At 34.1% G+C, this 26,431-nt stretch overlaps 1 protein-coding gene across 2 annotated transcripts in view; it reads left to right on the top strand.

Annotated features, from left to right (window-relative positions):
- The window catches only part of exex (motor neuron and pancreas homeobox extra-extra), a 55,425-nt gene that overhangs the window by 19,231 nt on the left and 9,763 nt on the right, over window positions 1-26,431 (top strand). The window contains exon 2 of one of the 2 annotated variants that reach the window (XM_076449594.1): window positions 13,297-13,472. In XM_076449594.1, the coding sequence (XP_076305709.1) occupies window positions 13,297-13,472 (176 nt within the window). The remainder of the gene's footprint in view (window positions 1-13,296; window positions 13,473-26,431) is intronic. The other variant, XM_076449595.1, reaches the window with a different exon arrangement.

Genomic DNA, 26,431 nt, shown 5'->3' with positions numbered 1-26,431 from the left:
TTCATCAAGTCTATGAAAATAAATAAAGCCTTGTATATAAAAAAATAATAAAAATATATACAAATGTTAATTTTGTTTTATTAACATCAAAAGCATATATTTGTCTTTCATGTAGCACTTGTTAGCAACTCCTAATCATGCACATAAAATGTTTGCTTGGAATGAATTTGTGTTGGCCACATTAGTTTAGTGAAAGTTAAGAAACCGGATGTGGCCGACATTAATCTCAATGAGAAAAGATCACGTCTTTAGGTACTTTCCGAACACCAGGGTTCATCTCACCTTCTGTAGGTACTTTTTGCTTATACTTTCTTTGTTCTTGAGTTGATTGCAACTTCTAATTGCTTGATGATTTTACTCGTTACGTAGAACTCTTGATAGAAACTAATTCTGCTAATAGTAGTTTATGAATAATAACAAAAATAAGTTTGTGGTTAAAATGGTTACAAGAAGACGTCACGATAAATTTGCCTAGAAAATGCATTGAAACATATTTTAATATAAATTTATATTTATGCGCTACGTATATTCAACGCTACTTAAGATTTCGTGATAAGTCCAATTTTACTTACAAAGATAATAATTTTAATAATTCTCGACGTTTCTTATAAAATGGGAATACGTTTCGATATGCTGAAGAGGGGAGATGTGATAGTTACTGAAAGGAGGAAATGTTTTATAGTAAGTGTTTGACGTTAATTAGAAAAGAGACTATTTTGTGACGTGTCTAGACTTCATTTTAAAAAGGAATATTATGCAATATGTGTTGATACTAAATGAAAAGGAAATCTTTTGCGCTAAGTTTTAACGCTACCTAGAATGGGAGTGTTTTACGATAGGTTTGGACGCTATTTAAAAAGGGATAATTTCGTAAAAACTTGTGACGCTGGTTAAAAATGATGTATTTTGTGATACATTTTGACTCTACTTAAAAATGAAGTACCTTGTATGAAAAACCATTGAAACAACGTATTACTTATTGTGTATATACATACGTATACGAGTTTTCGTTCTCACTTGAAGGTCTTGACTGTGCAATCACGTTTCATTTAATTTCTGGCAGTTTTAGTTAATTATCTGTGTAAAGCTTCATTAAGAGCGCTATCTATATGTATATATTCTATTTTAATTTGCAATTTGAAACTAAGAGCCGCTACTGATAGACTACTCGTTATAGTGATGTTGGTGGCACCATTAACATTTCAGCCTTCATGATTACGTAAATTGTGTTTAATTTTCAGTATAGTTTTAGTAATACATAAGAACTAATAAGAAAATTTACATTACAGGTTGATTTTCATAAGAAACAGAGTATTTACGGTATGTCACAATTCTTCTACTTGGATTTAGTGAAGATTATGTTATGTACATTTATATTTACACATTTCCTGTGTTGTTGTTTTTGTTTCTTTTTACAAAATTTCCTATTAAAGCTACACAAAGCTATCCGCGTATTTAGGCCCCAGTTTTGAATTGATAAATAAGAGAGTGGGCAACTGATCAGGATGTTCAACTTTGGGGTCTACGCAGCAGCTGACCCTCCCAGATCATTTTGTCAGCAGCATTAACAGTCAGTTTTTGGGCTACTATTGTCTGATTGAATATATATATATGTATATAATGTAGGATTTGATAATCACTATTATTCAAAGAATGGAACGCATGCCTGTGGTAATGAGTCGCGAACTACGAAATCTTAGATTCACAGATCGAACAAGGTGATCCGTCGCTACGCCTGGCCCACCATCCCAGTGAACACGTGATTACTGAAATGCTGTGTTTTATATTCTTCATATAGACATCTTTCCCAGCGTGGTTAGTTGTGGAAATGGTTCAAAATTTGCAAAGAAAAATTCTCGTATGATGATAGTTAAAGAAACGAGCCAGCAACATTACTAACAGCTTAACTATGTACAGTTACATATTGATGTCTTATGCACCAAGACTGGACTAAATAAAACGCTTTCATGTATATCCTTATACGGCATTTCATGTTATATTTATTCACCACAATCATTTTCATTTCTAATCATCTTAATGTTTAATTGAACAAAAACAGATTATTCCAATTTTTATTTCAACAAAATAAGCATCTTATACATATGAGAATCCTGAAGGCTCTAAAATCAAACTAATCACTGGTGCAACGATCCATAATTTACATATTTTTATAACTATGTTTATGTAGCAGTTTTTCTGCCAAGTTAATCTTATTTGTTTCAACCCATGTTGTAGCTGACAACATGTTAGATAAATTATTGATAATATCCTCCCTACCACCACCAGTAAGCTTGATGGCTTTAAATGCAAAGATTCGGAGTTAATTGCCTGCACAAAATAGCCCATTGTATATGTTATGATTATAAAAAACAAACAAATTATTGACAATTGACTTTTCGTACAAATATAAGTTTCAATTATTCTGAATTAAGTTTCACTTTTTTTTCTATTATTATTCCTGTTTCCAGTAACATGAGGAGTTGCATTTAATAATGTAATAGTATTTGTATCAAAAGCAAAAACAGCCGCACTGGAAAGGTACGAAATCTTGTGATAGTGAGCTTTTTCAATACTATTTTTCTTTAACATCAGTGCTACACATGTGACGCACACTAAGATTTTAAAATGCCTTGTTAAACTACTATAATTCCTTTTCTGTTGTCTACTGGTGTTAATTTTACATGTTCAACGTTGGGGAGTTCTTAACTGACAGCATTTATTACGGTTTTCAATATTTTTATATCTGTTTGTCTGTTATATCTGCACTATTAAACGATTCCTGTTAAAGGCGCTGACTGTTGAGACAACTTGTTAACGGTATGCACTTATAGATGGTGAGAAAAACTCCTAATAACGTTCAGAAGGTCCTGCCTAACACCTCATCTAACCAAAGATGTTTCAGTAAGTTTGCTAAATTGATACAGGTGTATTATTTAGCAAACATCATATTGTGGTATTCATTGTGGTAGAAGATACAATGAGCTTGCATGGACATCACGCATTCTATATTCAACAGTATGTCAATGTTATTGCAATAGAGGTCCAACAACGAAGAATAACACATGATTATTTTTCATTGCGCGTCAAGAGTACTTATATTATTTAGTCTCTGTGGTGTATGTATTAGTCACTTTTAGTTGGCTTTATATTTCCGAGCTTCAGAAAGCATGATGGCCCATCATAGCTTCCTGTGTTATTTGTATTGTTAGCGGGCTTTACAACTTCACATTTCTGAAATTTAGAAAGAGCTTTGCCCCTACACTGTTCCTTTTGTTATTTCTATTATATATTAACTTTAGAACTTCGTTGGTGTACGTAATGGCTGAGTAATTTTGATGTTAGTCCACTTATATATCATAAATATCTTGTAAAAGCAGCTATTACATAATTAAAAAAAAGTACATTCACTTCTTTGTGCTATATTTTCTAACATAGACTACACCCAAGAATAACTGAAATATTCAGTTATTTTAAGGACTCTAACAATATTGAGGTTAGGTTTTTTTGGAATATCGCGCAAAACTAGCTACGCGAGGGCTTTTGCGCTAGCCGCCCCTAATTTAGCAATGATAGAGGAAAGACAGCTAGTCAACATCACTCATTTCAGGCTCTAGGTCTTTTCTTTTACCAACGAATGTTGTGATTGACCGTAATATTATAACACCACCACGGCTGAAAAGGCGGCCATGTACAGTTTGAATGGATTCGAACTTATGACCCGCAGATTGCGAGTCGAGTGTTCAGGGCTTCAACACTGAGTAACTTCTTGTGTGTGTAATATCCAACCCCTTTCCCCGGTGGCTCAGCGGTAACTTTGAAAGCTTAAACATTAAAATTCAATTTTCGATTCCTATAATACACACAGTATGGGTAGCCGATTGTCGGAGAAAAATTTAATGTTACTTTTCGAAATATATACACTTACATATGATTGATTTCACATGACATTCCAAAAGACTTATTTGTATTTTAGAAACACACACACACACATACATAAAACTTTTGTAAATTTCCTCAGCTATAGAACTAATGGTAGTAACATTTCATTTTAACGCTGTGCACATTGTTATCTATATATAATCCAAATGTGAAATCGGCTATAAAATATTTTCTGAAACTATATACTACAGTGTTTCACTAGAACCTCTACGGACACAAATGGATTTTATGGCTTGGCAATTTTCACTCGAGGCATTTTTACGTCACCTCTGAGATTGTCCAACCTCGCGTGATGTTTTAACCAAGTGTTTCAGCATTCTTGTTCGAATGGAAAGACATTTAGGCCTATTACTGAAGCTACTTTATACAATGCTATACCGTTCTGATTTCCAGCGGAACTGTACTTTGCGTTAAATGAGTAAACAGTATTAGAACTATATAAAAAAACACTTGGACGTTTTAATCTAGCTAGAGGGTGAGAAATCTGTTTGATAGAGAGAATAAGTTCACAGATTTCTAGCTCCAACTGGGGGCCATGCTTTCCCAGGGGAACCATTCAGCTCTTTCCGACAAACTGGACTAGAATTGCGGACACTCCCGGGAACCTACTAACGGTGATCTCTTCTATAGGAACGAATTGGTAAAAACGAAATCGCATTAGGTGACGATGAGTCCTAGGGCTCAGCTGGTCTTTACTGTCGACGGGCGCAAGGTAAACATCGTCGTGATTGGGTTCGTCCTAAACCGTTCCGAGCGCCTTTTGTGTCGGTGCTCATAAACAGAGTAATAAGTTTACTGTGCAGCCGAAGGGCTTGTTCATGTGCTTTCATACTTAGGCTCACATTAAAGAGGCACCAGTGATTAGGGTGTCTATCTTGTTGAAGCGCCTAAAAACCTTTTTATCGTTCTCTTATCTTTGCTGCTACGTACAGAAGTTCAATGCGGCTCTTCAGTATACCCTTTTCATCGGTCTACACTGCTGAATTAAAGTTTATATTGAAATTTGTTGGAGAGGATGACGTGCATGATGGTTATAAAAACAGGTCCAAGAACACACACACACACACACACAAACACGTAAGAATCACAATCCGTAAGGATATCGAAAAAATAAAACATCTGATCCATCTTAAAGTACGTTCACTCAAACTTTGTCTTTGGCTGGGTGAAGCGCTTCATAGCAAGAATCCTGCCATAAGGACATGAAATCTCGTTTCTGTTATATAGAAATATAAACGCAAATCACTTAAAGTAGTATTGTATATATTTCCATGAATAACGTTCCCAATTCCTGATGAGGTGATTTCGGTTTGAATCCTGTATCTATTTTAGGGAAAGTATTGTGAAAAACAGATTCAAAAACGTGCGATCCGTAGCTCAGCACGGACATAATGTTAATGTTTTTAACTTGTGCCTACAAGTTAGATCCATAGACAGTATATATAACTTGTTCCTTCAAATTTATTGGCCTGGCATGGCCAGTTGGTTAGGGCGCTTGACTCGTGCTCTGAGGGCTATGGATTCGAATCCTCGTTGCACCAAATATGCTTGCCCTTTCAGCAGTGGGAGCGTTATAATGTGATGGTCAATCTCGCTATTCGTTAGTAAAGTAGTAACTCAAGAGTTGGCAGTGGGTGGTTATGACTAGCTACCTTCCCTCTAGTCTTACATCATTAAATTAAGAAAGGCTAGCACACATAGACCTTGTGTAGCTTTTTGCGAACTTCAAGAAACAAACGAACAAAAAAACAAAGAAACAAATTTGTTAATTCAGTAGAAGCGTTAGATTTATGTGTATTATTTTTTGTCGTATTTCATATCATGCTTATATGAGGATTTTACAATAGCAGATCATCCTTTCACCAAAATCAAACACATTGCTTGCATTCTACCACTATGAGACCTACTTTGTTTATTTGCCTTGCACATTCAAGCAACACTGAACTGTGAGTTTAGCAAAACTAGTCTGCTGCAGCAGAAGTAGCCAATCAGAAAATAGGCTAGGCTTCTACGCCGCTTTTTCTTCACTGAAGCTAACGTTTTCGCTAGGAAAAATGAATTTATAAAAAATTACTCGCAGTGCTTAAAAAATGAGTTTTTTTTTGTTTATAAACATACACGTATTACTATTGAACCTGTTAACCGTAATTAATAGTGACTTTGTTCTCGCCCAACGTGCTTCACTCAAAACATATTTCAGTATCGTTCTAATTGTAAGCTATTAGACATAAACGGATGTGTGTATATTTCTTTTGAATAATGGCCATTATAAACCAAATAAATTCTATAACATCGACAAACGTATCTCACTTTGAAACCTTTGTTCATGGCAAATGTCTGATTTAATAAAATACATAGCAGCAGTTTACAACAATGTGGTTTCTATGAGGTTATTAACCGTTTTTATTTGGTTTCATTTCAACAGACAAACGTAAATTGTTTTACATACAGTGCAACCGTTCCTTTTAAGTTATTTCACCTTTGCATCTACTTCGGATATTGGCTGTCACTGTTCATATGCAAACTAATTCTTAGTTTCTTGGATTATATTAACTGCATGCCTACATCGATGTTTGAATTGTGTTCATATACAATATAACTATTATTACTATTTGTTGCTTACAATCTGAATGGTACCTTATCCGACACACTGGCTAAACGGCTGAATCAGAAACCCCAGAGTTCAACCATAATCTAGAATTTCTAATACGACAGAGGCAATCTGTTAACAACACCAGTCATCTATACATAATCACTCTTAACCAAAATGGACGATTGACTGTTATACATCTACATCTGAAAGTGCGGAGCATATTCAGCAATGCATCGCGGTTCGAACCTTGAACCTTACAATCCGCACCTCAGTACGCTAAATAATCCATATAATGTCATTAAATTGTGCTAAATGTGTTACTGTGTTGATCTACGAGTTGAATTTATTTGTGGATAACGTGATTTTTCCTTCAAACATGTTAACTGAATACATATTTCATCCGTCCGATTATTTTTTGCCTCATTTGATATGTTTGGAATGAGACTGTGTAGTTACGTGGGCAGTATCATGTCCAAACCGTTTTGTTTTGTGACGACGTAGACTATGAGCCACATTTATATATTGAGGTAAAAACAACATTAAAATGTCATGTATTTTGCACATTTTCAGAACTAACGACCTTGTTTATGGATCATGATTTCCTACTGTAATAGAGGCATTATTGAAACATCATGAAGTTGTATAGTTTTAGAAGTACGAACCATCTTTATCTTTTGAGACATAAATATTATTAAAACAACATGAACTGATATACTTCAAGAAATGACAATGTCATTCAAGCGAGGAGTATTGTTTAGGTTTTCAGGTGGGAATAACATAGATCATGAATTTGTATACTTTTAGAAATATGAACCATGTTTACCTACTAAGATATAAACATCATTAAATATTCCTGTCACAGTGAATTATAAAATATTCATCATAGTAGAGCGTTAACCAGTTAGTGTGAGTTTTATAAAGAACATATTCCTCGTGTCATAGTAAACTTTATAATGTTCATTATAGGAGAGTCTTAACCATGAATCTACTATGCCGTCCTTAGAAATATAATTGGCCTGGCACAACCAAGTGGGTTAAGGTGTTTCACTCGTAATCCGAGAGTCGCGGGTTCGAATCCCTGTTGCACCAAACATGCTCGAACTTTCAGCCGTGGGGGTAAATCCCACTATTCGTTAGTAAAAGAGTAGCCCAAGAGTTGGCGGTGGGTGGTGATCACTAGTCGCCTTCCCTCTAGTCTTACACTGCTAAATTAGGGACGGCTAGCGCAGATAGCCCTTGTGTAGTTTTTCGTGAAATTCCAAAAAAACAAAAACAAAACAAATAGAGGTATGATTAAATTAGTTTTCACAAAAAATATTCTTTCAATATAGAATTTTGTTCTTTCTTTCATTTTTTGTTATAGATCGTTTAACAACATCTTTCATTTTGGTTTATGTGATTGCATACATTTCACTGAATATTTGTAAATATATTGTAGTCTCCCACATTACGCATGCTCAAACTTAACATTACATTTTATGTTTATCAGATTTATAGACTTGCTAGATGGCCTTAATGTCAAGCATATTTATTTCTTTTTGTAGGGTAAAAGATAAAATCGTAATGAGAAACTGTTTCATAAAACATTATTAACATGGTTTATACAAGATATCTTTTATCATTTTTGCGTGCCCCCTTTATTTTCCATGTTTTGTGAAACATTGCAAAAACTATATATGTGATCGATGATAAAGTCAGTGAAAAAATAGTTTAAAATACACGTGTGGCGTAAAAATAACAAACACGACATCATACACGTCTTGCAATTTTTAGATTTTAAGTAGAATGTCAGCCATAAACTTTGATAATTGTCATCTGACGGCATCATTTTCAGTCTGTAATTCGCTAATATAAATCCTGTGTCTTTAAAATATCATTATAAGCACTGTTTGTTTATACATACGTAAAGAGGTGTATGTAAAACATCTGGTTATAAAACAGACAATTTTAATAATAACATTTTCCTATTTCTTAAATACATACTGTATCATTCTTTTTTTTTTTTCAGCGAAAAGCTACACATTAGGCTATCATGCACTCTGTCCATCACAGGGAATCGAAAACCGAATTTTAGCGTTGTGAGAATGTTTGTTAAACATACGTTACACCCGGCATGGCCAGGTGGTTAGGGCGCTTGACTCGTAATCTGAGAGTCACGGGTTCGAATCCCGGTCACACAAAACATAGTTGCCCTTTCAACCGTAGAGGCGTTACAATGTGACGGTCAATTCCATTATTCTTTGCTAAAAGAGTACCCCTTCCCTCTAGTCTTACACTGCTAAATTATGGACAGCTTTGCACGAAATTCAAATACAGACAAAAGTATTTGTTTAAGGACCGATTTATGGGGTAAAACCAAATAATTAAAATTTAATTACATAATGCAGTAATTACCAACATTATAAGTTTCATTGAAAACTACTGAGTTTAAGCGTTATATATGTTGCATAGATTTATAGCATTAGCTAGAGTTCAAAGTGATAAAGACAATATTGTTCAAGCGATAAGTGTTAAGGTTTTCACGTTGGAATGACATAGAGTTGACATTAACAGCGACAAATGCTTTCATGTGTTTTACATCTTCTTGGTTAAAATCAAACCTAGACGTCGAGGGCTGAAACAGTTTTGTCCGTTTATAAGTGTTCTACATTCCAATTTTGTCTGAGAACATTCGAAATATCAGAATATATTTTCTACTAAAGCTACTGTTTAATCTTTGAGAAATGGGAAGTTTCGCCTAACTTGAATGCTACGCCGCTCAACTATTTTTTAAATCAACAGAAGAGATCCAGCTTGAATTGCAAAAAAGAGATCTGAATGAGTTCTTCTATCCATTGAAATTTCATTACTGTAGCCAGTACGTGGTGACAGTAACTACTGGTTAGAGAATCCGTTGATTGAAATGGTCCCATGGCAGCAATCGCATCGTCATTGCCAAAGTGCTGTGAGTTTTGTAATTATACTGGAGGCTGAAAACGTAATCGGGCCAATCTCGCCACGTTATTGTCAGCATACGACCTACTAATCGACAGTAATTTCTCTACGAGGCACTAGGGATGGCCTTTTCCTTCCTAATGTGCTTATATTAATTATACTGATGCATTTTATTGGTGCTGAAAGTTTTGTGCGGAAGATTCACCTAGTCGTCGCCATATTTAATGATCATAGTTATATTTAAGAAAAAAAATTCGACTACAAAAGAAAGAAAGTGTGAAGTTTTTCATGCTTACCTAATAAACAATAACAACGAAAAATAGCAAGAAAGTTAATCTGCGAAAGAAAAAAAAAGATTCATTTAACCGTAAGCTTATAACGTTATTATTTTGTAACTTATACTGAGCCGTTTCTAATTTTGTGAAATTATTTAATTTTTTTTCAATAAAAAAAAAACATGAGTAATTATGCTTGCTTAATAATCTTAACGAATGCTATGTTTTTACCCAATATTTGAAAGCGTTTGTGTAAAACTTTTCTTTAAAGTTCTTAATGGACTTGAGGCTTATTTGGTCGGTAGCCAATAAGACATCAAAGTGTTTGAAAACATGTATATTTACAAGAGAAAGAACATTAACTACCAAAGAAAATACACAGTACAATGAGAAGAGACAACCACGAATACAATAAAAAATACGCAGTAGGTTCACAAGTAGAAGTTTCAAATGAAGTGTAAAAATGATAGAACGTTCAATACCATAAGTAACATTAGTAGAGTACACAACAGAGAACTTAAAATACTGTTGAAAATAAACTGTAGTTTATCAGAATACAAGTTCAAATACCATAGACGTTATAGAATATACACACAAGAGAAAACTTCGATTACCGTATAAAGTATGTAGTATATCACAACTGAGGATTTCAAATACCATATAAACCAAATAGTACATTAACAACTGAGGAATTTGGATACTATATAAAGTATACAGTACATTCACAAACGAAAACTTGAAATGCTATAGAAGATATATCGCAGCTTTACAAGAGAGAATTTCAAGTCCAAATTTCTAAGCTGTAATGAACAAGTATTTTTTAAAGATTTACTAACACTTGCAGTTTTAAAAATGTTTTTTTTTACATGACAATAAGTAATCTTTAAATAATGTTACATTTTCACGAGATGAACAAAAACACGGGAAAATGTTTTGTTAACATCTAAAGCACTGTCATCGTAAGCTATTTAAAACGCATATTAACATGTAATGTATGTATAAAAGAATAATTCAGGTTCATTCAGTGGTAATATACAGAACTTGACTGTCAGTGATGTGAAGATTCAATTACTGATGCAAACAATTTATTTTTGGAGATGTTCGGGTTCATCCACTTATACCATAAAACAAGAGTACCACCAATGTCGCCCACCGCTAGTACAGCGGTATGTCTCCAGATTTATCAACGCTAAAATCAGGGTTCGATTCCCCTCGGTGGGCTCAGCAGATAGCGCGATATGGCTTTGCTGTAAGAAAACACACACAAACACACACCGCCGATGTTAAGTTTAATTTACTGATGCAAAGATTTCTTTCGTAGAGATGTTATTAGTATTAAGACGAGTCATTATTACAGAAATAAGTACAACGATCACACCTATCTCCATTTGCTTAATAAGCTTCCAACGCACCTTCGGATTATCTTGGAACGTTGTCTAATTATTTTGATTTTTTTGAAATGGCGGGTGTTGACCTAACTCGTTGGACCAATTTGCAAGTTTTAAACCCCATCAGTAATTCATAGTTCTCCTGAAACAAGTGGTTAGGTGGCGGTACCAGATGAGCCAATCAGTAGCAGATGGGCAACTGCGGGAAGCGAACATTGGGGAAAGTGATCCTTATTGTTCGACGGCAATCCATTGTTCTTATTTGTTAAGTACCCGTTGTGAGCAGAGGCGCAGATTTGCTAGCGGCTTAGCGCACAGCTCTGGTTCGGTTGCAAGCCATAAAACGACGTGTAATGATGGTGAAAATGTAGGAGCACTAGTGCTTAATGCGCCTGTAAAGATTCAGTAGAGTGTTAGCGTATAAATATGGAAATATATTGAATAAACCCACAACGTGGGGAGCATCCGTATCAGGGATAGTCGCTGCATTGAGAAAAGTACTCTGAAAAAACACATTAGAGATAAGAATTCTACAAGTTGCCTCTTATTGTACCTTTGTACAAGATATAAACTGGTAATATAAGGAAATTAAAATGAAATTCGAAATACTAAAGGAAAATCTGTTACCCTAAATTTGTCTTTAGTTTTATTTACAAACTTCCTTCGTTCTATCTGACAGCGAGTTATATTACGGATATTTTCAAATTTAGTTTCGTGTGCAATTTCACAACGTACCTAAGAGTTGCAGGTATCATAAGTAGTAGGATAGAGGAATAAGTGATTAAAGTACTTGATCTTCTTAACCAGACATTGACTTTATTCACAAAAATATTTTTTACCCAGCTAATAGCGTACATAATTAGAATACAATAATACATGTGAAAAGGGTAATGCAGAGTATTTAATGTAATATAAACAGACAGTTTGATCACGACATTGGATACATTGAAAGTGATATAACACTTTTATCATTAAGGATGAAATGTAGTTGATATTAAAATGATTTAAACAGATGGTTATGAAGTTATGTTAGTAATTAGTGATTACAGGTCTAGATTACCCGCAAATATATGAAATCATACTAAATTAGTCTTGAAAATGTGACTTCATTCTAGATGACTTGAGAACAAGTGATATCATACTAGAATACCGGCGTATATACGACATCAAACAAGATTATCTGTCAACATGTGACATCACATTATATTACCCGCAATTATATCACATTACACTAGTTTATCCATAAAATATGTATTATCATATTAGAATACCTGTAAACATTTGAAATAATACTAGATAACTCGCGAACATGTGACCTCATACTAGATTACTTGCTAGTATGTGATATACCCACAAATATGTGACATCTTATTAAGATATCTGCGAACATGTGGCATCATACTACTTTACCCGCAAATATGTGACTCATATTACAATACTTACAAATATGTGACATCATATAAAATTACCCACGAATATGTAACATCATACTAAAATACCCCCCAAATATACGACATCAAACTAGACTACCTGCCAATATGTGACATCATACTATATTACCCGCAATTATATGACATTAAACTACTTTTTCCGCAAATATTTTATATCACTCTAGAATGCCTGTGAACATTTGAACTAATGCTAGATTTGCGAACATGTGACTTCATTTTAGATGACCTGAGAATATGTAACATCATATGAGAAAATCCGCAAAACATCTTGTTGAATTATTCGCAAGTATATGACGCCACATTAAAATACCTGTGAATATGTAACGTGATACTAGGTTACCCACAACATATGACGTTAAAGAGGTTAATAAAAGTGTTTCAAGTGCAACAGATGAACTCAAAGTCATGTGGTTTTTAATCTTGAAAGAAACCAGGAAGATAATGCTATTACGATAATTATTCTGTAATACTCATGATTATCAGACGTTTAGTGCATTAATTTATTTATATTTCAGTGTGTTTTTCGTTAAAAATGGGGTATATTGTATGGTCTTAGATATTGTATAATTTCAGATAAACTCAAAAGAAAAAGGAACAAAAATAGAAGAAAGAAATAATGAAACATATATATATATAATATATATACTATATATAAAATATATATACATTTTTGGGTTTGTTATTCCTGTCAAACTATCACTCTATAACGATATTAGAAACTTATTTCACTTCAGGCCCTTCGGCTGCTGTCTTGGGGAAAACCCGACGACCCAGAACGGCTTTCACCAGTCAACAGCTTTTGGAATTAGAGAATCAGTTTCGAATGAACAAGTACCTGTCAAGACCAAAACGGTTCGAGGTGGCGACTAACCTGATGTTAACAGAAACTCAAGTAAGTTAAGTTGTGAAAAGTTTTAAAATCATGACTTCACCTTAGAATTACAGATGTCATATATCAGCTTTTGAACATATTTTATCTAAGTTATTTATGCATTAACTCACTAATGAGTTTATTATTTTGTTGGTTATAGTATTGTGTAAAAGTTTACACAAAAATACCACCAATAATAATAGAAGTAATTACACTAATTACTGGGAGGGTTTCCCTTGTATTTTCTTTGAAAAAGGAGTGCAGTGATTTCACCCGATACGTTTGGTACTTACTTTTCCACTGTGTTTTGTAACAGATAGAAGAGAAAATGGCTCGTTATGATGTAGTATACGTGTGTGTACCTCACCGATAATGTACAGTATAAAGTCAAATCGCTATTCTGGTTAAATATGACGCAATGTGTGTGTGTGGACTTCATTGGTAATGTACGGTATAAAAAATAAGTCAGTATTCTGAGGGTTAAGTATAATTTGTTGTTTATGTCAGAACATTTTTTATGGATGTAATTCTGTTTGAAAATCAACAGCAGATGAATTTTCGCAGTTTTACGAAACGTTAAGACATTAAGAGTTAATCATATTTATTAAACCTTTTCATCAGCCGTACTCTGCTTTAGATTTAGGAGAGTATGATTCAAAACCAGAAACATACATCTAGCAGATATATACTCTAAAAGTAATCTTGCAAAGTGTGTATATTATATACCATGCACCTGTCTTTCACATACGTGTATGTATTATAAAATAGCATTGCAAAGTATCAGTATTATATAACATGCAACTGTCTTTCATATATTATAAAAATGGGGTTCCAAAGTATCTATATTATAAATTTTCCTTTCGAATTCTTAAAGTGCAAAGACATGTACAAATCGTGGAAATGTTACTTTTCATGTCCAATGAGGCCAGAATAAAGTGTAAACTGCGGACATAATTTATACATGGTAAAATACTCCATTTTATTTATATTGACTGTTCAAGCTATTATATGAACAGTTTGAGGTAACATATCAACAGCGGTTGAAAAATGTTAGATCAATGTTGGATTCATAACGATAGAAAAACAAGTAGGTCCGAAAAGTCTTGATAAAGACCCTATAACCTGAGCGCCTTCGAAAGGCAGACTTTTATACTTCAGGAGTAAACTAGGATTCCCTGTTTGACCCTGCCTGAAGAAGACAGATCACTGTTGGAAATTTTTGTAGAATAAAATATATACTGTAGTAATTATATTTAATGAGATTAAAGAAAACAATAAACTATGTCGAAGAATGTACAGAAATGTGTCAGTTGTAACCGTCATCAGTCTGAACATTTCACATCGTAGCTTCTATGTGTGAACACATAAATAAAAAGCAAAACATATAACCACTTTTGTCAGACAATATTTATTCAGAGAAATTATTATTAAGAGAAAGAACTTCAGAAGAAAGAAGGAAAATGTACTCGATCTTGTATTGAAAGATGAAGTGGAAGAGGGATAAATAAAGACGAAAGAGACGAGAGCAAGAAAAAATCTTTAATGTAGAAACCTGAGCTTTAATGGGAGATCCCAAATTACGGCTGGAGAACATGCTAATCAAAGTAAGCTCATTAACAATTAACACAGGCTGTAAAAACGTTCATTTACTTCTAAGGACTGGGTTGATTAATTAGTTGAATACAACGAAACTTAGCTTGTGAAGCCCATTAGTATTCTTAAAGTTCTTTCTAAAAGAAAATTAATTTTACATAGCACACCAATGAAAGAAGACTTTTACATATTATGTGTAATTTAGGACCAAATGTTCAACAAAAAGATTAAAGTGTGTAAATGTAATTAGATGAGTTTAAATTAATTAGATAATTATGGCATAATGTACACCAAGCCCGAGGAAGAATGCCGAGTTGAATAAGACGATGCTATTAATTTTTCATTGTCATAGATCTAAATACTGTTGAGCAGGTTTTATGTAGCTTATATGATTGTCAATTAATCAGTTATGAGTTTTTACTCATAAGAAAGACGCGTATGAAGCTAACTATAAACCAAGTTTAAAATGACCAATATATAATATATTATTCCAAGGAGCTTAAAATCTTAAGATTGCTTTCTGAGTTTGTTTGTTATTAAACATAAAGCTACACAATGTACTCTCGAACTTCAAATTTTAACCTTATAAGCTCTAAAACCTACTTTTGGAGCTTGTCTTTATGAGAAACAAATTGAAAAATGATTATTTTGTGTCTAACTCATGGTTTTGAGATTGTCAAAGTGAACCTGTAGCTTCACTTTTTGTAAGAAACAAATGAAAAACAAAGATCGTTCAACTTTCGAATCTTGTTTATCGGAGATTTTAAAATTAATACCGTAGACGTTTAGCTAAGTTTTGAATACCGTGAATGGAAATTTAAAGAGTTCTCAAACAATGACGTTTCTGTAGGAGTAATTATATATACAAGGAACAATTAACAGTCAACTATGGCTGTCCCTTCTGCAGCGTTGTGTTTTCTTTGCTGGTGGTAAACATTGTATTCAAAGAAGACAATTAATAAATTATTACAAATGGAATATTGTGTTGTTTCGTGTTGTGGTGCCACCAAAAATTTGTTGTTGTTTTTTCTGAAACAAAGCGCAATATTTTCATATCATCATATTGCATTTATTTACCAAATATTTATCCATAGTTCAACGATTTAAGTCTCTGTAGAAGACACTGGGAAAAAGTAATTGAAGAAGAAACGACGAAGGAGCAGCGAAATCTGGCCTAGCATGGCCAGATGCTTAGGACACTCCACTCGTAATCCGAGGGTCACGAGTTTGAATCCACATCTCACCAAACTCGTCCTAGCAGCCGTGGGAGCGTTATAATGTTATGGTCAATCCCACTATTCGTTAATAAAAGAGTAGCCAAGAGTTGGCGGTGGACGGTGATGACTAGTTGCCTTCCCCTCCAGTCTTACACTGCTAAAATAGGGACGGCTATCTCAGATAGCCCTCATGTAGCTTTGCACGAAATTCAAAACAAATCAAACAGCAAAATCTCTTCTTCCAACCAATGGGTGCTACGTACAGAAGACACACAGGGAATTACTGAAAGACCAACTGTAGACGAGAAATATATCTGAAAAGAAATATCTTGTTCTGAGCCGTTTGTCATTGTTAAATAATACAAGAAACGTCCAAAGTTGCTGCACGGGATAGTTTGGAAAATATTTCCAAATGTTGCGATCTCTGCTCTATATATGCAGTTTCGATGGTGAGTTTGCGATTAAAAACTAAACCTAAACTTTATCAACCATGTAATTATGCTTACATTTCGACAACATTGGTTTATAAAGAGAGGCTTGCATTATGTATATCAGATCATCCCTTAAGTAGTTTCTGATTTTTGGTTCAGAAAAAGAGAAATAATTTCAAACGCTTTTAATGTTATTTAATCAATAAGGTATGCTTCATTATTATTAACTACTTCCTGCCAACGATTCACAAGCTTCTGAATGTCACTTCTATAAAATTCTTGGGGTTTGGAGGAAAAGAAGGTAGAGAGGGTAGTTTTGACATCGTCATGTGTTCCAAGCTCTTTTCAATCAAAATCGTTCTGCAAACTTTGGAATAGATGATAATATGATGGAGCAAGGTCTGGAGAATATGGAGGATGTGGAAGTTTTTCTCAGTTTAGCTCTTCAATCTTTGCAGATGTGACCCTTGCTGTATAGGGCCTGCATTATCCTGGTGTAACACAACACCTTTACTATTAATCAAAGCAGGCCTTTTTTCTTTCGGTACAACATTGAAGCGCTCTAGCTGTTGACAATAAAAGTCTGCTGTAATCGTTATATTGTGTGCTAACAACTCAAAGTGGATCACACCAACAATATCCCACTCTTGCTCTAAGGTTGGGTTCTGTCAAATCATGGGTGACCCATTTTCAAAGTTTTGACACTTTTTCAAACTGTTGCAGATGGGCGGTGAACTATTGAATGGGTTGAATTAAACTTCTGTGCTAGTTCTTTAACTGTTACAGTACAATATTCATCAAGTGTAGCTAGCAGCAAGTCATCATTAAACTCAACAGGATGACCTGAACGTGGCACAGCTGTAGTCACCTGATTTGAACTTCTGAAACCACCTTAGCCTTTTTTTTTTTTTATTGAGAAACCCTGCACCATAAACACCTTGAATGTTTCGCGTAGTTTCTGCTACACTATTGCTTTTTTAAACTCATAAAGCATTATATGCCTAATGTGCTCTTCAGACACATCCATCTTTATAAGAGGTTATTTGATTAATGATCTGAAAAAGTGGAGTTGGGTTAGTTTCGTTTATTTGTCTAAACATTTTTATATACGTCCTACTACATATTTTAGCCATTTAAGCTTTCTACAACGACAGAAATGATGATGCACTTTCTGTATTCTGATGGGTAATGTTAAAAAATTATAGGTACACAAGAACAGGAAAAAATATAGGTACACAAGAAGAGGAAAAATATAGGTACACAAGAACAGGAAAATATAGGTACACAAGAACAGGAAAAAATATAGGTACACAAGAACAGGAAAAAATATAGGTACACAAGAACAGGAAAAAATATAGGTACACAATAAGAGGAAATATATAGGTACACAAGAAGAGAAAAAAATATATACACAAGAACAGGGAGTCAACTTAGTGTCAATCATTACTTTCAAGAATCGAACAGGAACAGGAAGAGATATTGCTGCTGATTCACAAAAATGGACCATTGAAAATAATCATATACACATTTCGGGTAGTCTTTGTAACTAGGACTAAACTAACTTTAATATGCTTTTAATAGTAGAGATCGTTGTTTTATCAATACATTCTCACACAGTTACAAATGGACAAGAGTTTCTGGCTACTCAAATATTCTAATTTAAAATATGGACTAAAAGTATTATCAACTCGGGTTAATTTTCGATTGTCTACCGATTAAGGTTGTAATTCTTATTGTATATAGTCTGTATGTTGAAAGAAAACATTTTTGCATATATCACTATATAGCTGTATTATATAAAACTGTGTGTATACACAGTTCAGAAGATGCACATAAACTATGTTTATGAGTAACAGTTTAAAATAACGTTTCAGGTTTTCATATGGACAGATGGGATCATTAATAGTATAACTTTCTCAAGTGCTATTCAAAAGCTTTGCTAAAATATCTGGAACAAGAAAAGCTAAGAATCTACAACACCGAACACCTTTCATGGTATTTAAAATAATCTCTTTATTAAAGTTATTTCCGGCGACATTGAACTTCAGAACTGCAGAAAATGTATTAGTTGTCTCTTTATTGAAAAGTAAAGAACATAACAGCAGAGTTCAGTAATTATTTTAAACATATATGTACAAACATATTTAGCCGTCCAAACTCCCTGTATACGAATTTCCAACACTAAAATCCAGGGTTCGGTTCCCTGCAGTGTACACAACATATTGTACAATGTAGTTTTGCTAAATAACACACACGCTATTCACAAGAATCTGAAAATAGTTTTATCCATAATGGGATTCGTAAGTGCACACTTTACACCTGAACAATAATCCTATAATCGATATCAACCTGTGATTATCATTGTAACATATAGGAGGTTATACCATCACCATGTTTGGTGTAAGAGTAATGCATATCCATAGTATACACTTTACATCAGAAATATAATCGATATCAATCTGTGATTATCGTTGTAACATATACGAAGATATATCATCACGGAACGTAATTATTAATTAGTTACTAATTAGACTCTTTAATACTGAATTTGTTGAAATTGTACATAAGATCATTATGATATTGAATAATAATTCTAAAATAATGAATACTGAACATTTATAACGAATGGAACTTTCTGCATCTAGCTAGCGGCCCGGCATGACCAGGTGGGATAAGGCGTTCGACTCGTAATCTGAGGGTCACGGGTTCGGATCCCCGTCGCACCAAACATGCTCGCCCTTTCAGCGGTGGGGACGTTATAAGGTGACGGTCAATCCCACTAGTTGTTAGTAAAAGGGTAGCCCAAGAGTTGGCAGTGGGTGGTGATGACTAGCTACCTTCCCTCTAGGCTTACACTGCTAAATTAGGGACAGCTAGTGCAGATAGCCCTCAAGGAGCTTTGCGCGAATTTCAGAAAACAAAAAACAAACATCTAGCTAAGGGATGATGCAGAGAAAGCTAGAGGACAATGAACTCAAGACGCCTCTTGAGAGCATCAAATAATTAAATCAAGTCAATTACAAATAGGATGCACGGTCAGTAGGATGCTTAGGCATACCTATCTTTTTACCAAGAAGTTTCAAGTTCGAATCTTCTGTCACTACAGAAAGTCTTCTAAAATCGGGGATAAAACAACACTTTGTAAGTAGTAGCTTAAAAGCTCTGTACTGTTATTAACCAAGACAGAAAAAGCTCTCCAATCCGCACGTCTTTATCACAGGTAATGTATGATCAAATAAAAACAGGGTGTAACGCTTTAATATCGAAACTACCGTTATGTTGTAATTACATGACAGCTACTGCATTTCTAGTCAGAATATGTTTCTGTTTATATTTGTATAATTAAATCAGAATACATTACTTCCCAGACTATGTAACCTTTCAGTTTAAACTGCACTCTACTCAGGACTTGAAAGTTTCTATAATTTAAGCTGCGCTTCCACACAGAATATGTCATCTTCATTCAATTACTCATTCACTCAAAATATCTTAGGTCCAAGTTTCAACTATAATTCTTGTTATAATATGTAAATTTACAATTTCAACTTCATATCCAATTATAATAAGTAAGTACCCTGATTAAATTCCACCTTTAGTTGGAATATGTAGACACATCAGATTTGTCAAATTTGATTTGTGTAATACTTGTATATAGTTGCAAGAAATAACAGATGACGATCTGAATCTATTGCTTAAGTATTTTATTCGACTTGTAATCTGATGGTTGCGGGTTTCAATCCTCGTCACACCAAACATGCTCGCCTTATCAGCCGTGAGGACATCATAATGTGACGGTCAATCCTGTTATTCGTTGGTAAAAGAGTAGTCCAAAAGTTGACGGTGGGTGGTGATAACTAGCTGCCTTCACTCTGGTCTTACACTGCTAAATTAGGACGGCAAGCGCAGATAGCCATCGCGTATCTTTAGGCGAAATTCAAAACAAACAAACAAAGTGTTTTATATCGTTATATAAAAAGTTAAAATGCAGCTCGATATCGTAATTAATAAGTTATTTAATAAACATTCCAGTTCTACTTTTGAATTTAAAAAAGGTAAGTGATATTTGTGCGAAAGATGTTAAATATTTCTTTTTTTCTCTAATCCAAACTAAGACATATAAAAAAAACTTACAGATTAAATTTTTTCAGAAAGTCAAATTATGCTAATCTGTACATAAAGGCAAGGGTGAAAAATGTTTTTTAAATTGCTATATAACAGTACCTTAATAAACAAGGTTAATCATAAAACTGCTAATTATATATATATGTCATATCGTTTCTAATTATTCATTCTTATAAAAGCATAGAAGAACAAATTATGCGTTTTTTTAAGGAAATTTGAAAGTCGTAGCTCTTATTTAACTCGCATTTGGATGTCACAGTCTGTAGAGAGAATGTAATTATACAAAGACGGAAAAAAAGAAAGAAATAAGTGATGATATACTAAGATGTAAGTGTACCAGAGTATGTATATAATAAATGTTTGTAATTTCTCTTTGGCCTCTATAAACTAGGAGGGATTGGTATGTTATTAAATTACGTTGTTAAAGTAACAAACAATGGAGCACGACTGGAAGTTTGATATATGTACAAATTTGAAGACGTTTATTGAAAAATTAATTGATAAAGGGAAACTGGTTTTGGAGCTAGGAATACTATCTCCACGTCGACGTTGTAAACATGTGTGTATACCATTGGTTTTTCTATAACAAAAGTTTTTAAACTTAATTTATTAGATAAGTAAAAAAAGTTAGCAGCCATATGCTTGTAAACAGCTCTGCTGCTCCTCAGATACTGTTAACTAAGTTTGGTACAGTATCTTACGAACATAAGATACTGTACCGAACCTAGTTAACAGTATATCCTTACTTCCAGTCTCAATTTGGTTCGGTATAGTGTGTTACGTTCGTGTATCATTTACTACTTTTACTCGTCAAAGTAACTTTACATTTGTGTAGGAAACATTTAAAGTCACACCATTTTCCACAGTCATTGTGTGTAGACGTCACGTGGAAACATTATTTTACCTATCGAGGGGAGCAGGATAAGTCAAAACAGGAGATGGTTCTTCATCAAACATCACACGGAAATGAAGTATTATGGTTTGTTTGTTTTGAATTTTGCGCAAAGCTACACCAGGGTTATCTGCGCTAGCCGTCCCTAATTTAGCAGTGTAAGACTAGAGGGAAAGAAGCTAGTCATCACCACCCACTGCCAACTCTTGGGCTACTCTTTTACCAATGAATAGTGGGATTGACTGTCAAATTATAATGCTCCCATGGTTTAAAAGACGAGTATGTTTGGTGTGACAGGGATTCGAATCCGCGACCCTCGGATTACGAGTCGAGTGCCTTAACCACTTGGCCATGCCGGGCCTGCAGTATTATAATAATCGAAGAAAGGATGAGTCAAAACAAGAAGCAGTCCTTTATCAGACATCGTATGGAAATATAGTCTTATAATTATCGAGGAAACAGGGTCTGTACAAAGAAAAGGTAATCCTTGACCAGAATTCACGTGAAAATACAATCTTATAAATGTTGTAGGAAACAGAATGAATAAAAACATATGGTATTCCTTGATAGATGGTTTGATAAAGTATTAATTTTAAACGTTCATCTATCTTAGGAAGGGCTAGAGATTTATTTCATGTGATAATGCAACAAAATTCTATTTGCTATACATTCTGTAATTTACGAAATGCTTGGCTTGAGAAATATCAGGAAGTGTATGGAAACACGTTTCACTTTCATACGTCGTCTTTTATTTTCACCTAGAACATGTTTTTAAGATGACATATACTCTCACACTGGTCAACTCATAAGCCGTTTTTATTGTTTATTATTTAATATTATCTTTGTTTTGTTCGTTTTATAATCGTAATTCTAAATCAAAATAAATTCCAGTGTGATAACTACGAAACAGAAGATCAATTTTTATAAATGTAGAGGGAAATAACCGACATCTTACACAATTACAACTGAATCCCATGATATAAATTCAAAACTCAAAAGTAATCTATAGTCTAATTTCTACATTTACTTCGACACGAACGTGTCGCTACCGAGTAAGCGCAAGCCACGAGAAGAACGTTGCTGTAGGCAGTGATTTTATTATACATTTTATCAATTTCTCTAGGAAAATTTAGTCACACGCAGTTTAAACATTGCGGTACGTACTGCACATCTTTACACGTTGAAAAATGAATCTCATCAAAGTTAATTTAAAAAATATGAACTTATTATTATAGAAGCACATATTTCTGCTGATATTTTTTTGTAACTGGTACAGAATCAAAATGTTATCAATTTAATAATTGAAATTCCCTACCAGATGAACCTCGGAGAAGTCTTACGGGACAGAGATTTTTCATGTTTCATATTCTGTGAACCAAAGTTCTTATTGGGGAATTAAATGGATTTTTTGTGTTTTAGCCCATAAAGAACTATCTACACCTTTTTCCATTACGGGGATCGAGCTCTGAATTCTACCATTATAAGCCTTTAAGATCACTGCAATCTATTGATTAGCGTCTGACGCTGTGGATTGTAGGGCCCAGGGTTTGAGGTGGATGCCGTTAAATATTTTCTGTACCTTTAATGGCGCGTGCGCGTTATAAAAGTAATAGTCGTTCCCGTTTTGCTTTTATTCACAGAAAAGAACATAGCTATTGTGGCAGCGGGTTGAGTGGCGCACTAACTTTTCTTGAGTTACAAGTATGAAAAATTAAAAATTAGGAACGTATACATTTTAACCCAAAGGCTCTCTCACCTGCTTGTCGAACCCGGCATGCGAATCTCATGTTTTTTGTTTGTTTATGCCTGTATCTCTTTCTATATATTGCCACCTCCCCATTGGCAGAGCGGTATGTCTGTGGACTCAAACCGCTTGAAATTGAATTACGATACCTGTGATGGGCAGAGCATAGATAGCACATTATTGCGCTTAATTCTAAATAAATAAAACTGTCTATATAAATATGCACGTATGTATAAATGTAGGTGTTTGCATGATTTTCTCTATACTACTTCTAAGAGTATCAAGGGACCTGAAATACTCTTCTTATAAAATCTGATTAACCTCAGTATTGCCCCAATATCTGAAGCTGCACAGTGTATTAAATGTTGTATCTCTCAAAGATGATATCTATAAGTGCACAGAGAAAGAAAATCATATTCCGCACATTCCAGAATTACATGCAAAATTACAAAATAGGCAGCTTGTTTATTTAAATGTTTTATGTACCGATATCTTGTAAGAGAACATGTACAAGTGTACCCAGAAAAATAACGTACACGCTCTTAGTTATATTACGTTGTTTACTTTTAAAGATGCCGATCTTGTGAGTTTATTCTCTAGAGATTTTTGTTGTCGAAAACTTCGAGCTGTTGAGAGGTGATATTCTCTTCAACAAATAGTTATAAATAATCATATGTCCTACTGAAAGTCATATTTTGCACATTAAAAGACCAATTGGAATAACCAGCTGACAAGTACAAATGTTCACACGAGAAAACTCCTTTCGTAGGTGAGAAAATACAGTTTAAATATGCTCTCTCGTAACAGTTTCTGGTAAAAGAATTTCATTCTCATCTGTAAACAGTATGCGTATTTATCAGGTATTCAAAACACTTGATTATTCAGTTCGAATCAAGGCAGTTGCGTTATTCTTCACAGGGACTACTAACAGTGAAATAAACAGAGTGGCAACAATTTAGGGAAACAGCCAGCATTCACGGGTGTTTCAGCAGGGCAGTTACAACACACACAATATGAACCAAGACAGTGACGCCATGCAAAATTTTCACCAAGACAATTAAAGCACACAGTCTTCACCATGACAATTAAAACACACACATTCTTCACCAAGGCAATTAAAACATACACAGTCTTCACCAAGGTAATTAAAACATACACATTCTTCACCAAGGCAATTAAAACACACACATTCTTCACCAAGGCAATTAAAACATACACAGTCTTCACCAAGGTAATTAAAACATACACATTCTTCACTAAGGCAATTAAAACATACACAGTCTTCACCAAGGTAATTAAAACATACACAGTCTTCACCAAGGTAATTAAAACATACACAGTCTTCACCAAGGTAATTGCATGATACTCAACCTTCACCAAGTAAAATAAAACACTCGAAACTTACGCTAAAGCAGTTATGAAGTACACAGCCTGCAAAATAAAAAATATTTACCACTATATTTAGAACACACACTATGTTCATTAAGACAGTCACGAGATACACAGTCTTTACCACAATATATAGAACATACATAGACTTCAATGAGACAGCTTCTACATACACAATCTTCACCATTATATGTAGGACGAACACATTATTCACCAAGACAGTTAAAGATGCACAGTCTTTACCATGACATGTAGAACACACATAGGCTTCAATAAAACAGTGACAACATATAGTCGTGACGAAGATATGTAGAATAAACACATTATTCATCAAGACAGTCACAAGATGCAAATTCTTTAAGACGATATACAGAACAAACACAGACTTCAATAAGACAGTAACAAGATACATAGTCTTCACCGCGATATGTAGAAAACACACAGGCTTCACTAAGACAGCTAGAAAATACACAGTTTTCACCAATGTAGACAGCACAAACACATTATTCATCATAACAGTTACAGCATACACAGTCTTTACCACGATATATAGAACATTCACAGACGTCAATAAGACAGCTACTACGTATACAGCCCTTACAAAGCCAGGTAGAAGAATACATTGTTGATCAACACAGTTACAAGTTACATTGTTTTTCCACCTTATGTAGAAAACAACTAGACAACAAAAAGATAGTTACAACATATACATTCTTCAACAAAATGTGTAAAACGAACACATTGTTCATGAAGACAGTTACAGCATTCATTATCTTTACAACCATATATAGAACATTCACAGACTTCAATAAGACAGTTGGAGCATACACAGCCTTCACCAAAGTAGGTAGAACGAACACATTGTCGATCAAGACAATTACAAAGTACACAGTCTTTTCCAAGATATATGGAACATACTGAGAGTTCAATAAGACAGCTACAACATACACAGTCTTCTCGAATACACGCAGAACGAACACAATTTTCATCAAGACAACTACAAGATACATAGTCTTTACCACGGTATCTAGAACACTCAAAGACTTCAATAAGACAGCTACAACATACACAGCCTTCACGAAGATATGTATAACGAACACTTTGTTCATAAAGACAGTAACAGCAAACAAAGTCTCTACCTTGTTATTTATAACACACATATTCTATACTACGATATGCACAACATACACGGTTTTCAATATGACAGTCACAAAATACAGTCTTCACCAAGAAAAGTAGAACGAACACATTGTTCATCAAGACAGTTACAGCATTCACAGTTTGTACCACAATATATAGAACACTCACAGACTTCATTAAGACAGCTACAGCATACACAGTTTTAATCAAGATATGTGGAAGGTACAAATGGATCTTCAAGACAGTTACAATTTACACTGTCTTTACCACAATATATAGACCACACAAATACTTCAATAAAATAGTTACAACATACAGAGCTTTCTCCAATATATGTAGAACGAACACATTGTTCATCAAGACATTTACAAGATACACAGTTTTTACCACAATATGGAGAACACGCACAGTCTTCAATTAGACAGTTACAACATACATAGTCTTCTCCAAGA

The sequence above is a fragment of the Tachypleus tridentatus genome, chromosome 8 (genome assembly GCF_004210375.1).
Source record: "Tachypleus tridentatus isolate NWPU-2018 chromosome 8, ASM421037v1, whole genome shotgun sequence".
Classification (NCBI taxonomy): Eukaryota; Metazoa; Arthropoda; class Merostomata; order Xiphosura; family Limulidae; genus Tachypleus; species Tachypleus tridentatus.
The sequence above is the reverse complement of the archived record's forward strand: the minus strand, read 5'-3'. Positions and strand labels throughout refer to the sequence as shown.